The 14,659-nt window shown below is 46.4% G+C and overlaps 1 protein-coding gene and 1 long non-coding RNA gene across 6 annotated transcripts in view; one reads left to right on the top strand and one right to left on the bottom strand.

The window, feature by feature from the left end:
* The window catches only part of LOC138426979 (phospholipase A and acyltransferase 3-like), a 28,051-nt gene extending 18,576 nt beyond the window's left edge, over positions 1–9,475 (bottom strand). Inside the window, exons 1-4 of one of the 4 annotated variants that reach the window (XM_069566057.1) lie at positions 9,204–9,475; positions 8,308–8,430; positions 8,127–8,223; positions 784–886 (exon numbers count right to left, since the gene is read on the bottom strand). In XM_069566057.1, the coding sequence (XP_069422158.1) occupies positions 784–886; positions 8,127–8,135 (112 nt within the window). In that variant the 5' untranslated portion in view covers positions 8,136–8,223; positions 8,308–8,430; positions 9,204–9,475. The remainder of the gene's footprint in view (positions 1–783; positions 887–8,126; positions 8,224–8,307; positions 8,431–9,203) is intronic. The other 3 variants (XM_069566059.1, XM_069566058.1, XM_069566060.1) reach the window with 3 other exon arrangements.
* LOC138426980 (uncharacterized) lies at positions 7,652–14,285 on the top strand. 2 transcript variants are annotated; one of them, XR_011251855.1, is made up of 3 exons: positions 7,652–7,810; positions 8,922–9,126; positions 13,194–14,285. It is a non-coding gene; the product is annotated as an uncharacterized lncRNA (long non-coding RNA). The 2 variants fall into 2 exon arrangements; XR_011251856.1 differs by lacking the exon at positions 7,652–7,810 and adding an exon at positions 8,539–8,582 and having other exon boundaries at positions 13,194–14,167.
* Positions 14,286–14,659: the final 374 nt, after the last annotated feature.

The following is a 14,659-nucleotide window of genomic DNA, read 5'->3' as shown; positions in this document are numbered from 1 at the left end:
TCTAGGCCTTGATCTGTTCATTGTCACATGGATGGATACGTTGTAAAAAATTCATTGACTCTACACTTGATTGGAAAAGACTCTGATGCTGGGAGGGATTGGGGGCAGGAGGAGAAGGGGATGACAGACGATGAGATGGCTGGATGGCATCACTGACTCGATGGGCGTGCATTTGAGTGAACTCTGGGAGATGGTGATGGACAGGGAGGCCTGGCGTGCTGCAATTCATGGGGATGCAAAGAGTCAGACACGACTGAACGACTGAACTGAAGTGAACTGATACACTTGACTATATTGTGCACTTTACTGCATTTAGGTTTGTCCACAGTTAAATAATTTAGGAAAAGGGAGTGGGATTCCTCACAACAATACCCCAAGTTAAGAATTCTCAGTCAGGTTACAGATGAGGAAACTGAGGTTGGAGAATGAAACAAGATCCACAGTCACCTCTGCTGCCCAAACACCTGTGCACTTTCCAAGTGATTTATTTAATTAAGATGCAACTTAAAAGTTGAATGCATTTGATTCAAGGTCATAATATATAAAATGCATTATAGTAGAACTGCCCCATTGGAATCCCACCTCAATCTCTCTGCATACCCCTTGGGTTCCAAGGAGCAGAGTTTGAAAATCATGGCCCTACACCAAGATGTCTTCTTGTAGCACTCAGGAACTAACTGCCAGTTGTGGAGCAAGAAGAATGTTGGGGTCCCCGGTTACCCACAGCTCCCCCATCCCCTCTGCTTCCAGCCTCAGCACGGTGGAGGCCAATGGTGCCCTTACCTGAGGGTACCAGGTGGACCACATATCCGCTGCCAACGTAGATAGCCCAGTGAGTGACGGGTGGCCGGGAAATCTCAATCAGGTCTCCAAGCTGGGGTTCAGGCTGCAAAACCAAGAAGAAGGCTGTTAGAGGTGATGGGAGAGCTGGGAACCAAGGGTGGGGCTCAGCCCAGCGGGAGCAGCTCAGCAGCCTTCATCTCACAGCTCTCCTCGACGTCCTCCCGATCCCACCGGGCCATGCTGGTGTCCAGCCCACTTGACATGTCTGCCAGGCACTATGGGCCTGCCCACCTGTCATCACTACTTGCAAAGTGCACACCTTGCTGGGACTTCTACCTTATTATTACCCTTTCTAGTATATTATTTACTGAATGCTTAATCTGAGCCAAGGACTCTGCTGACCAGTTTTACAGGAATAGTTCAATAAATTCACACAACCCGCCTATGAGGTGGGCACTGTTGCAAACGCCATGTGTTGAAAGAAGAAATCAAGGCTCAGAGATGGAAACGAGATTTTGCAAAACCACACAGCCCCTGAGTGATGTGAGCAGGACTCAGTGCTAGGCCGCCTGATTCCCAGTCCATCATCTTGACCAACACAGTGACCGTCAGGTGTCGGGATCCAGCCCCCGCAAGATCCAGGGGTACCATCAGGTGAGACAGTGTTGGCGAATGAATGAATGAGAGAGGAAAAAATAGAAGCTGATGTTCCTTGGTTTACACAGAAAGCCAATAAAGCCCCAGACAAGGAACTTGCTCTGTTCATGGAGGCTTCACTCCTTTCGCTGGAGTGAAGACGCAGAGCCCCTCTAGTTGCAATGAAGATGCAGAATGCCTTCTCGATCGGGTCTTAGAAGCCCGGACAAGAAAGTGAATGCAGAGAGCCTCTGTGCTCCAGGGATCAGCCTGAAAAGGAGAGGGTGGGAGAAGGAGAAAGGGAGAAAGAATGATTGACACGGGTGACCAAGCTTTGGTGAGCGAGGCCCGTAACTTTGTTTTCAAAAGGAACTTTTGTACCTTGACTTGTACATAGAGGGAAATGAAAGATGCAAAGTCATACAGAGTCAGCCCAAACATTACATCTGTTTTGTCTTTATTGAAACCAGGATTTTTCATGCATACCTTTCCCATACACAATGTTGTGTACATTATCTTCTGGCCTTGGAGGCCTGTGGGCATTTTATGACCCTCTTTTGACAAAGGCTGCTCAACCAGAAAACTTATTTTCCCTTGAAGTGTTTTTTCTTTATATTTCTAATCTATGTCAGCCTCAGAAAGTATTAAACAGAGTTACATTCTCACAGAGCAAAGATGCAGCGAGTTACAACAAAGAAAGAACCAATTAGCTCAAAGGTCTGATGTGGTTAATTCCAAGGCTACTTCTTGTTTTTCTTACATTCCAACTATGTTAACTAATGCACTCCCAGGTGCACAGCAGATAAGAGATATGGGAACTTAGCAGCAAGCATTGGAACAATGCGTTCTTTTCAACAATGAAATCCTACACCAGCACTATTCTAATAGTTTTTAAGTCTTTGAATGGCTCTATATTTTTAGAATGTTTTAGGCTTTCCGTGCCTCTCACAGTTGGGAGGCTGTGAATAATCACATGCGTAGCTGCAAGAGTCTGGATAAACCTGTCAGAGAAGCTAGAGAGCCATCAGAGGGGTTTGATTTGAAATATTCCGCTCATGCCCAAGAGACTTATCAACTAGCCCTAAGTTGATTTTTTCCAGAGAAAGGTGGTCGGGGATAGCCCCCTGTTAATGTCAGAAGAGTTGGTGAAAGGCACAAAATAGTAAGACAGACAGATTCTGGTTTTGGGGTAGATGCTCGAGCAGGTCCAAGGAGTCCCTCGAATCCTGATCTGCCTTTGCCTGTCAGGTCTTCTCCGCATGACCTTTGTCATGGGTGGGATCTCCCGTGGTGGCTCCCAGGAGTCAGGCAAGCACATGGGTTATCTGACTAGAGCTGCCCACCTGGGAGACCTGCAGAGGCAGCCAAATTTGGGGGCAGGGGGCACGGTATTCCACAGACACTCCCCTCCCTGACCCAGACCTGGCAGACAGATGGAGTCAGCCTCTGGCAGTAATGTCCCCCTGGCTGCTCATCAAGAGGGTAAGACTGAGTGCATGCATGTGTGACAAGCAAAGAAAACTCTCTCTGCACTGTGCTCACTCCTCTACGGTTTCCCACACTAAGCAGTTCAATCCTCGGTGCACACTGACTGGGTGTCCCACAGTTTAACTCAGTTCTGACACTGACGGCCCAGAGACAGCACAGACCCCACAGGCTTACTCCCAGAGACTGAGCTTCAGATGCCAGGTGCAAGTTGAAGTTGATACCTGTGCTCTGAACAACTGGCTGTTAATTGACGGTTTCCACAGACCCCTTCCTTGGGTTCAGTGGATTGCTGGAACAGCTCATAGAACTCAGGAAAACAGTTTACTTGCTAGAACACCCGTTTACTAGAAAATATGCAACTCAGGAATTCAGGGGGCAAGCTGTGAGGCGGTGGGGAGGGGTGGGGATTCAGAGCATCCTTGCCCACTCCAAGGAACTCTGCTCTCCAGCACCTCCATGCTCTCACCAACACCCCAGCTTAGCAGTTTTATGGAGGCTTTATTATATGGGCTCAGATTAATGCTACTTCCAGCTCTTTGATCACCCGGTTGGTTGAAAGGGGCTTCTTCTGAATGATGAAATACATTCCTCCCTCCCCCACCGCTCAGGAATTATTCAGGTTTTAGAAACTCTGTGGCAGGAACCTGGGACCAAGACTAAATATACATTTCTCATTACATCACAGTGGGAGTGTGTGGGAGTGAGAGTGTGCGTGCCTGCGCAGGGGAAGGTGGGAAGGATGCTGAAACGCTCCTCAGAGCCCCACCCTGTGATGAGAGCAGTGGCCCAGAGCCTGAGAGCACTCAGGAGAGCTTCAAGATCACCGTCATTCAATGTACTGTGGTCCCAGTACCAGACACTGTGCTAAGTGCTGCAGGTGGGGGCACTCTGATCTGGACTTCCCTCATCCAAACCAACCATAAATCTCTTTGGGACACCTGGAGACAGAGCTCCTCAGAGGTTGTTCCAGCCCTCTGTCTTTTCCCACTCACCCGTTGCTGTTTGGGGACAGACCCATAGGGGCCTGCCCACATCCCACATCCAAACTCTGGCCTGACTGAGAGATTCCATCAAAGATGAGTCAGGAGTGTGGACTCCCCTAGGATAGCAATGATGGGCAGTGGGAATAGCCCATCACCACTCTACAGTGGCTGTGAAGCAGGGTCAAGGGCAGTTCATTTCTATTTATAGAAGTACTAAAACTGCCAAGAAGCACCCCATGTGGCAGGACAAATATATATATATATTTTTTTGCTGGAACTTTACAGACAAATCATGCTGTCTTACTGCAGTAAGTATAATTTATCTTCCTACAAGAAGTCACCTGACCTTACTGAGAACCGATTTCAGAACACTGGACAATGGTCACAATTTATGAATCTCATTTGTTTTCCAGAATAGAAGAAAAAAAAAAGTACATTAATTGTTGGATGAGAGTTAGGAGGTTGTCAGGGATCCCCAGTGGAGAAGGAAATAACAACTCACTCCAGTTATTTTTGCCTGGAGAATCCTATGGACAGAGGAGTCTGACAGGCTACTGCTCATGGGGTTGCCAAGAGTCAGACACAACTGAGAGACTGAGCACACGGATCTCCAAAGGGGAATTTTTTTTTTTTTTTTTTTCACTTTCTTTTTTTTTTTATTTTATTTTTTATTTTTTTAGTTTTTTATTTTTTACATTTTAAAATCTTTAATTCTTACATGCATTCCCAAACATGAACCCCCCTCCCACCTCCCTCCCCATAACATCTTTCTGGGTCATCCCCATGCACCAGCCCCAAGCATGCTGCATCCTGCGTCAGACATAGACTGGCTATTCAATTCACATGATAGTATACATGTTAGAATGTCATTCTCCCAAATCATCCCACCCTCTCCCTCTCCCTCTGAGTCCAAAAGTCCGTTATACACATCTGTGTCTCTTTCCCTGTCTTGCATACAGGGTCGTCATTGCCATCTTCCTAAATTCCATATATATGTGTTAGTATACTGTATTGGTGTTTTTCTTTCTGGCTTACTTCACTCTGTATAATCGGCTCCAGTTTCATCCATCTCATCAGAACTGATTCAAATGAATTCTTTTTAACCGCTGAGTAATACTCCATTGTGTATATGTACCACAGCTTTCTTATCCATTCATCTGCTGATGGACATCTAGGTTGTTTCCATGTCCTGGCTATTATAAACAGTGCTGCGATGAACATTGGGGTACATGTGTCTCTTTCAATTCTGGTTTCCTCGGTGTGTATGCCCAGAAGTGGGATTGCTGGGTCATAAGGTAGTTCTATTTGCAATTTTTTAAGGAATCTCCACACTGTTCTCCATAGTGGCTGTACTAGTTTGCATTCCCACCAACAGTGTAGGAGGGTTCCCTTTTCTCCACACCCTCTCCAGCATTTATTGCTTGCAGATTTTCCAAAGGGGAATTTAACTGGGCTTTTCCATGAATAATCCAGGATGTAAAGGCAAGGCAGAGACCCAGCCCTCAAGGAGTTTATGGATTAGAAAAGAGACGTTTTGGAAAACAGTAAGTACAAAGCTAATGGTGGTGATGGAATTCCAGTTGAGCTATTTCAAATCCTGAAAGATGATGCTGTGAAAGTGCTGCACTCAGTATGCCAGCAAATTTGGAAAACTCAGCAGTGGCCACAGGACTGGAAAAGGTCAGTTTTCATTCCAATCCCAAAGAAAGGCACTGACAAAGAATCCTCAAACTACCGCACAATTGCACTCATCTCACACACTAGTAAAGTAATGCTGAAAATTCTCTACACCAGGCTTCAGCAATATGTGAACCGTGAAGTTCCAGATGTTCAAGCTGGTTTTAGAAAAGGCAGAGGAACCAGAGATCAAATTGCCAACATCCACTGGATCATGGAAAAAGCAAGAGAGTTCCAGAAAAACATCTATTTTGGCTTTATTGACTGCCAAAGCCACTGAATGTGTGGATCACAATAAACTGTGGAAAATTTTGAAAGAGATGGGAATACCAGACCATCTGACCTGCTTCTTGAGAAACCTATATGCAGGTCAGGAAGCAATAGTTAGAACTGGACACGGAACAACAGACTGGTTCCAGATAGGAAAAGGAGTACATCAAGGCTGTATATTATCACCCTGCTTAACCTATATGCAGAGTACATCATGAGACACTCTGGGCTGGAAGAAGCACAAACTGGAATCAAGATTGCCGGGAGAAATATCAATCACCTCAGATATGCAGATGACATCACCCTTAAGGCAGAAAGTGAAGAGGAACTAAAGAGCCTCTTGATGAAAGTGAAAGAGGAGAGTGAAAAAGTTGGCTTAAAGCTCAACATTCAGAAAACGAAGATCATGGCATCCGGTCCCATCACTTCATGTCAAACAGATGGGGAAACAGTGTCAGACTTTATTTTTTTGGGGCTCCCAAATCACTGCAAATGGTGATTGCAGCCATGAAATTAAAAGACACTTATTCCTGGAAGGAAAGTTATGACCAACATAGATAGCATCTAAAAAGCAGAGATTACTTTGCCAACAAAGGTCCGTCTAGTCAAGGCTATGTTTTTTCCAGTTATCATGATGGATGTGAGAGTTGGACTGTGAAGATAGCTAAGCACCGAAGAACTGATGCTTTTGAACTGTCGTGTTGGAGAAGACTCTTGAGGGTCCCTTGGACTGCAAGGAGATCCAACCAGTCCATTCTGAAGGAGATCAGCCCTGGGTGTTCTTTGGAAGGAATGGTGCTAAAGCTGAAACTACAGTACTTTGGCCACCTCATGTGAAGAGCTGACTCATTGGAAAAGACTCTGATGCTGGGAGGGACTGTGGGCAGGAGGAGAAGGGGAGGACAGAGAATGAGATGGCTGGATGGCATCACAGACTTGATGGACTTGAGTTTGAGTGGACTCCAGGAGTTGGTGATGGTCATGGAGGCCTGGCGTGCTGCGATTCATGGGGTTGCAAAGAGTCGGACATGACTGAGCGACTGAACTGAATTGAAGTGAACTATGTAGTCAATAATAAGCAGCCAGTAGGTACACAGACTAGAGGAGTTCACTGTGTCCCAGGCAAATACCAATAAAAGGGGATGGGTGACCTTGACAAATTCAAAAAAATCGAAATCATTCCAAGCATCTTTTCTGACCACAATGCATGAAGATTAGGTCTCAATTACAGGAGAAAAACTATTAAAAATTCCAACATATGGAGGCTGAACAACACACTTCTGAATAACCAATGAAAAGAGAACTATATAGAGAAACAAGCTTGCAAATATATACCCAGCAGCAAAATTATCTACAGAGATACTTGGACTCATCTCACCTCCCCTTTCTTTCTCAAGTTCATGTCCAACTGAAAAGGCTGACCCTAAAATTTGTCTCTGAATTCAGCGCCTCCTCATCTCCCATCAACTGACTTGGTCTGGGGCAGCCCCATTCCTGCTTCTGTGACTCCCTCTGACCCTTGAACACCCACCCCCAGCCCACTTCCTGTCTCCATCTGGCAGACATATAGATGGACTGTTCACTCCATCCCTAAGTAATCTCAGATGTCTAAGACCACGGCCGGGGTACTGGCAACAGCAGACAGGGAAAAGGCAGAACATAAGCTGTGTCTCTACTTGGAAAGGAAATGGGGCAGGAGCCAGGCAGGGAGTAGCTCAGAGTGAGGCTTGATGCTTCCTCTCTTGAGAAATATGACACCTCTTCCCAGAATTGGTTGATTTTCAGTAAGGCAGGAATCTGGCTTGTTCCTTTCCAGTTGCGCACTAGGAAAGGAGTCTGCCCCACTGCTGAAACTTCTCTGATTCAGAAACTGTGGCTGCTTGGGAGAGAGCGTTTCAGGAACAGATCGCTGAAATGCAAGTGCATTCTCTGCAGCAGGACTGATGCCTTGGGTGATGGAGGAGGCAGAGGAGGTGGGATGCACTCATCTCCCTTGTCCCAGGGTTGCCCCCTACGCTGCCACCCCAGCTTCCTCCCCACGGCCCCCAGAACACCCACCACTCCTCCCCACGGAAATCCCTACCCCTCACTGCGCTGAGTGCAGACAGGAAGCTCACTCTGCCCCAAGACCTCGCGGTTCCAGCAGGAAAAGGGAGTTTTAAACAACCAATATATTTGCCTATGAAAGCCTTCTCCAGACAGGCTCTGGGAAGAGCAAGACCCGGCCTTTACAGGAGGGGAGCTGCCCTCTCATTTGGAGTCAGTGGTGGGGAGTTTCAGGGGACTTACCGAAGCCATCGCAAGCCAGAGCTGCACTGCAATCTTTCCGCTCTCACACCAGCTTCTATGTCAAAGCTAAGAATTCTGCTTTCGCTTTTCTTCTCTTCTAAAAAAAATACGAAGCTGTAAACTTTTTTTTTTAAAGGGAGACTATGATTTCCCCTAAGTGGAAAGGTCAATGATTACCTACCTCAAAATATAAAGTCGCTGGGACTTTAAAGCCCCCTGGAAGTAGAGTAGGAGGCCGGTGCTATCATCTGGCCTTGCTTGAGAAACCCAAGGTCTCTTCCAACAGAATCCTGGATGACCATTCCTACTCCAGGAAGAGGGGCATTTAGAGGCTCAGAGGTGCCAACCCCCTAGTACACCTTCTAGGCCATTGTAATGACTCTAGGAAATACTGGGTCAGAAGCCATGGGGTGGGCCAGATGGGGTGTTGCACTGCATGGGACAAGCCTTCAGGAGGTGGGTGCCTTGTGGCGTGTGGGACCCAGGACCTCGATGCCCCTGTAGGATGCATTTGGCTGCAAGAGGCAGAACTTAACTAAAACAGGTTTTGACAGCCTGGGCAGCCACTGACTCTGTAACAGGAAGACAGAGGCCGGCGACTCAGATCCATTTCAGTAGCTCGTCGAGGCCACTAAGGACCTAGGCTTTTCCATTGTGCTGGCGCTGTGTCCCCAGTGACAGCCTGCCTGGTCACCATGGCTGCAGCAGCCTCAAGGGGCACATTTTTTCCTGGTGATGTCCAAATGCACTAAAGGAAGATGTTTCTCATCACTTGTCCTTTTTTCCCCCCTCCAGGGAATATAGTATTTCTTATAACCCCCTGGCTGGCCTGCTCTCCCTCTTCACTGGTCAGAACTGAGTCACGCTTCCCCTTCCAAACCAATTGTGGGCAAAGAGAAAGGGGCTTCCAGAGCAGCTTCAGACCGCTCACGGTGCATCTGCTGGAGCTGGAGGGTCGCCTGCTGCCTGATGAACAGCAGGATTGTGAGCCTGGGAGAAGGTGAGTGACTGGTGTGTGTGTGCATCACGGGGAGGGATGGCTACTGACTATATGATCAACATATGGGATGCACTCACCTGCTTCTCATCTGGGTGGAAACCAGCTTATTTCAAAGCTACAAAGAGACAGGAACCAGTTCGCCAACAATCAGACAGCATCTGGCAGGAAAATCAGGAGCGATTGACTCACTGGGGATGGGAGGAGGATGCAGAGCAGGCTTGTGGATATGTAGAGAGCCTCCGAGTTACTGAAACTCAGTCAATTCCTGGAAAAGGTATATTTCTCAGAAAGCACAGGCCTGTGTGGCTTTGTTCTGTGCTGCTCTGCGCCTACATCCTGTCCCATTTCCTTTCCAAGTAGAGACACAGCTGACTGCCTTTCCACTGTCTGCTGTTGTCAGCGTCCCAGCTGAGGTCTTAGATAACTGGGGACATTTGGGGATTGAGTGATGGAGATAGGAGGTGGGGGGGCAGTCAGAGGGTAGAGGGGGTCACAGAGGGAGGGACGGGGCTGCCCTGGACCAAGTCAGTGGATGAGAGATGGACAAGGCAATGAATTCAGGATAAACTTCCAGGGTGGGCACTGACTGGACTTTGTGGTTGGATGCAGGTGGCAGCGATGGGGATGAGGGTAGGCAGAAGGAAAGGATGTGTTAGGGAGATGGAGGACTTAGGGTGGCCCTCTCTGGGGACTAGGAAAGCTGGAAGAGGGGTTGGAACAGGGGACATCATTCCCCAGATCAGGAATGTAGTGGGAACAGAAAAATGATTCATTTTTGCAGCTGGGGTGCCCTGGGGTGGAACACAGACCATGAGGAATGGGGTGCGGAAAGGGAGTCAGGCAGGACTGTGGGGTGCCTAGTGGGAGATGTGGGCAAAAGCCCGGCTTGGCTTCTTGGCACAAGTGACCTTGAGCAGGGCATCACCCTCTGGGAACCCTGGTTCCTGTGCCTCCACAATGGGATGATCCTCCCTTGTCAGGTTGTTGTGTGGGTGGAAGGGCCACGTGGCAGGTGTCCACCCCATTGCTGACAGCTGTGTGATCCCACAAGGTTCTGGTCCCTGGCCGAACTACCTGTTGGGTCACGTTAAGATCTCTCCAACTTGCATCTCTCAAGACATCAGCTATGAGAGAAGGGCATCCTGAGGGCAGGAGGGGACCCAAAGATGGGGCTCAGTGAGGCCACGGACACCAGGAGCACAGGGTGGTGGGCTTGAGGGTCTGTCCACATACTGACTGCCCAGCATTGCCCTGGGTGGGCCTGGTGCTGGGACATGTTGGGGAGATGCTGTACATGCTGTGTCATGAGCACACACATGCAGAAACATATCTGCACAGCCCCAGGCATATGAAGGTACACCTGAGTGAACACGGACTCAGCCAACACAGTCCCAGGACCCTCCCTCCTTTCCCATGTCTCAGCAGGGGTGGGGGCTGGTGCCCAAGACAAGTGCTTGCACCGTCCTGGTTGCCCATCACGTGATGAAGATTAAGCATCACCCCTTCTCCCCAAAGAAGCCACTCTATGCGAGACAGATGGCTTAGGTTCATGTTCATCTGGTTTTTCTAGAGCAGGCAGGCCAAATGCCTGGAGATCTGGCTGAGATTTTTTCAAAGTCGCTGTTAGACAGGAATGCGGTCCATCTGGTCCCTGAAAGCAAGGAAGGATTTTCTGTCTAAATGTCAGTTGTGTCCGACTCTTTCCAATCCCATGGCCTATAGCCTACCAGGCTTCTCTGTCCATAGGGATTCTCCAGGCAAAAATACAGGAGTGGGTTTGTCATGACCTCCTTCAGGAGATCTTCCCGACTCAGGGATCAAACTCAGGCCTCCCACATTGCAAACGGATTCTTGACCGTCTGAGCTACCAGGCAAGACCAAGAATGCTGGAGGGAGTTGCCTATCCCTTCTGCAGGAGATCTTCCCAACCCAGGAATCAACCCAGGGTCTCCTACTCTGCAGGCATTCTTTACCAGCTGAGCTACCCGGGAAGCCCTATTTCCCATTAAGTAGTCTTTTTATTTTTTAAGTTGGGTTTGCTGTTGTTCAGTCACTAAGTTGTATCTGACTCTTTGTGGCTGGACTGCTGCACGCCAGGCTTCCTTGTCCTTCAGTATATCCTGGAGTTTGCTCAAACTCAAGTTCGTTGAGTCAGTGATGCCATCCAACCATCTCACCCTCTGTCGGTTTATTGAGGTATCATTTACATACGGTAAAATTTGTCATTTTTAAGTCCAGATCTGTGAGCTTTGACAATTAGTATGTAACTACTGCCACAACCAGGGTAGAGAATATTTCATCAGCCCTCAAATGTCACTTGTAGTCAGCTCCTCCCCCCACCTAGTTTTGGGCAGCCACTACTCTGAATTTTGTCCTTTGCAGTTTGCCTTTTCCAGAATATCATGTTGATGGAATTTACCATATGGAGCTTTCTGGGTCCAGATTCTTTCATTTAACATAATGTTTTAAAAAAATTTTATTATTCATCAATGTTGTTTCATGAAACAGTAGTTTGTTATTTATTTTCACTGGGTAGTATTCCATTATGTGGCTGTCCTATAATTTTTACATTTTAATTTTAGCTTTAATTTTAAATTAATTTTTATTGGAGTATAGGTGATTTACAATGCTGTGTTAGTTTCTGCAGTATAGCAAAGTGAATCAGTTTTACAAATACATACACATATACCTACTCTTTTTAAGGTTCTGTTTCCATATAACTCATTACAGAGTACTGAATAGTGCTCCTTGTGCTATTCAGCAGAGCTTTCCAGGTAGCTCAGTGATAAAGAATATGCCTGGCATTGCAGGAGATGTGGGTTTGATCCCTGGGTTGGGAAGACCCGCTGCAGAAGGAAATGGCAGCCCACTCTAGTATTTCTTGCCTGGGAAATCCTGTGGACATAGGAGCCTGGTGGGCTACAGTTTTTCCATGGGTTGCAAAAGAGTTGGACATGACTTAATGACTGAACAACTGCTATGCAGTTGATTCTTAATAGTTATCTAGTCTATCTCAGTCTCCCAAATTAAGCTTTGTTCCCCTTCTCTTCTGCTAACCACTAGTTTGTTTTCTATGCCTCTATTTCTGTTTTATAAATAAATTTATTTGTAGCTCAGTTGGTAAAGAATCTGCCTGCAATGCAGGAGACACTGGTTTGACTCCTGGGTCAGGGAGATCCTCTGGAGAAGGGATAGGCTACGTGGGTATTCTTAGGCTTTCCTGTGGCTCAGCTGGTAAAGAATCTGCCTGCAATGCGAGAGACCTGGGTTTGATCCCTGGGTTGGGAAAATCCTCTGGAGAAGGGAAAGGCTACCTATGCCAATATTCTGGCCTGGAGAATTCCATGGACTGTGTATTTCATGGGGTTGCAAAGAGTTGGACATGGCTGAGTGACTTTCACTTTCACTTTTCATTTGTACCCTGCTTTTAGATTCCACATATAAACAATATCATATTTGTCTGTGTGTGACTTACTTCACTTAGTATGACAATCTCTAGGTCCATCTGTGTCACTACAGGTGGCATTATTTTGTTCTTTTTTATGGCTGAGTAATATTCCTCTGTATATATATACCACATCTCCTTTATCCATTCCTCCCTTGATGGACATTTATGTTGATTCCATGTCCTGGCTATTGTAAATAGTGCTGTAATCAACACTGGGGTGTATGTATCCTTTCAAATTATGGTTTTCTCCAGGTATATGCCCAGGAATCAGATTGCTGGATCATGCGGTAGCTCTCTTTTTAGATTTTTAAGGAATCTCCATACTATTCTACAATTTCCCTCATAGCTCAGTTGGTGGAGAATCTGCCTGCAACGCAGGAGACCTGGGTTTAATTCCTGGGTAGGGACAATCTCCTAGAGAATGAAATGCCAACCCACTCCAGTATTCTTGCCTGGAGAATCCCATGGACAGAGGAATCTGGCAGGCTATAGTCCATGAGGTCGAAAGAGTTGAACATGACTTAGCCACTAAACCACCACCATACTGTTCTCCATAGTGGCTGGGATGTACTACAGTTTGTTTATTCACTAAACTGATAGACATTTGGATTATTTCCAGGTTTTTTAATTAAGAGGATTTATGGGAGAAATATCAATAACCTCAGATATGCAGATGACACCACTCTTATGGCAGAAAGTGAAGAGGAACTAAAAAGCCTCTTGATGAAAGTGAAAGAGGAGAGTGAAAAAATTGGCTTAAAGCTCAACATTCAGAAAATGAAGATCATGGGATCTGGTCTCATCACTTCATGGGAAATAGATGGGGAAACAGTGGAAACAGTGTCAGACTTTATTTTGGGGGGCTCCAAAATCACTGCAGATGGTGATTGCAGCCATGAAATTAAAAGACGCTTACTCCTTGGAAGGAAAGTTATGACTGACCTAGACAGCATATTAAAAAGCAGAGACATTATTTTGCCAACAAAGGTCTGTCTAGTCCAGGCTATGGTTTTTCCAGTAGTCATGTATGGATGCGAGAGTTGGACTGTGAAGAAAGCTGAGTGCCGAAGAATTGATGCTTTTGAACTGTGGTGTTGGAGAAGACTCTGGAGAGTCCCTTGACTGAAAGGAGATCCAACCAGTCCATTCTAAAGGAGGTTAGTCCTGGATGTTCTTTGGAAGGAATGATGCTAGCGCTGAAACTCCAGTACTTTGGTCATCTCATGTGAAGAGTTGACTCATTGGAAAAGACTCTGATGCTGGGAGGAATTGGGGGCAGGAGGAAAAGGGGACGACAGAGTATGAGATGGCTGGATGGCATCACCGACTCGATAGACGTGGGTTTGAGTGAATTCTGGGAGTTGGCGATGGACAGGGAGGCCTGGCGTGCTGCAATTCATGGGGTCGCAAAGAATCGGACATGACTGAGCAACTGAATTCAACTCAACTGAACTGATGGAAGTATAACAACATAGATACAAAAAAGTGCAAAAATGCTGAGTGTACAGCTTGATACATATTTTTTAAAAAAAAAACAACTGAAGTATACTTTTGATATATTAGTTTTTAATAAAGTCACTATGATCACGCAAATGTGCGTTTTTTGCATTGATATATATTTTCATTTCACTTGGGTAAATTAGGAGTGGGATTGCTGGTCATATGGTAAGAGTATATTTAAGCTAATAATAAACTGCCAAGTCACCAACCAGTCTTTGAAATAAGTCTGTATTTTGTGGACTTGTTCTTAAGGTTCTCACTACTCGCCCTCTCACTCCTGCTTCCATTGCTGTTCTTTCTTTCTCCTCCGTCTCACCATCACACGTGCACACTCTGCCCACCCACTCCTCCCACCCCACCCCAGGACCACTCATACACTTAACATAACATACACCAACCCTACAATCCAGCGATTTCACCTGTAGATGTTTACTTATTCAACTAAGTAAACAAACAATGTCTTTAGGTGAAGGAAAACCAAGAAAATTCATTACCAGCATCTGCTCTATAACAATTGCTAAAGGAAATTCTTCAGAAAAAAAGAAATGATACTAAAAGGAAATCTGGAACAACAGGAAGGAAGGA

The sequence above is a fragment of the Ovis canadensis genome, chromosome 21, assembly GCF_042477335.2.
Source record: "Ovis canadensis isolate MfBH-ARS-UI-01 breed Bighorn chromosome 21, ARS-UI_OviCan_v2, whole genome shotgun sequence".
Classification (NCBI taxonomy): domain Eukaryota; kingdom Metazoa; phylum Chordata; class Mammalia; order Artiodactyla; family Bovidae; genus Ovis; species Ovis canadensis.
This window is presented reverse-complemented; position numbering and strand designations above follow the sequence as displayed.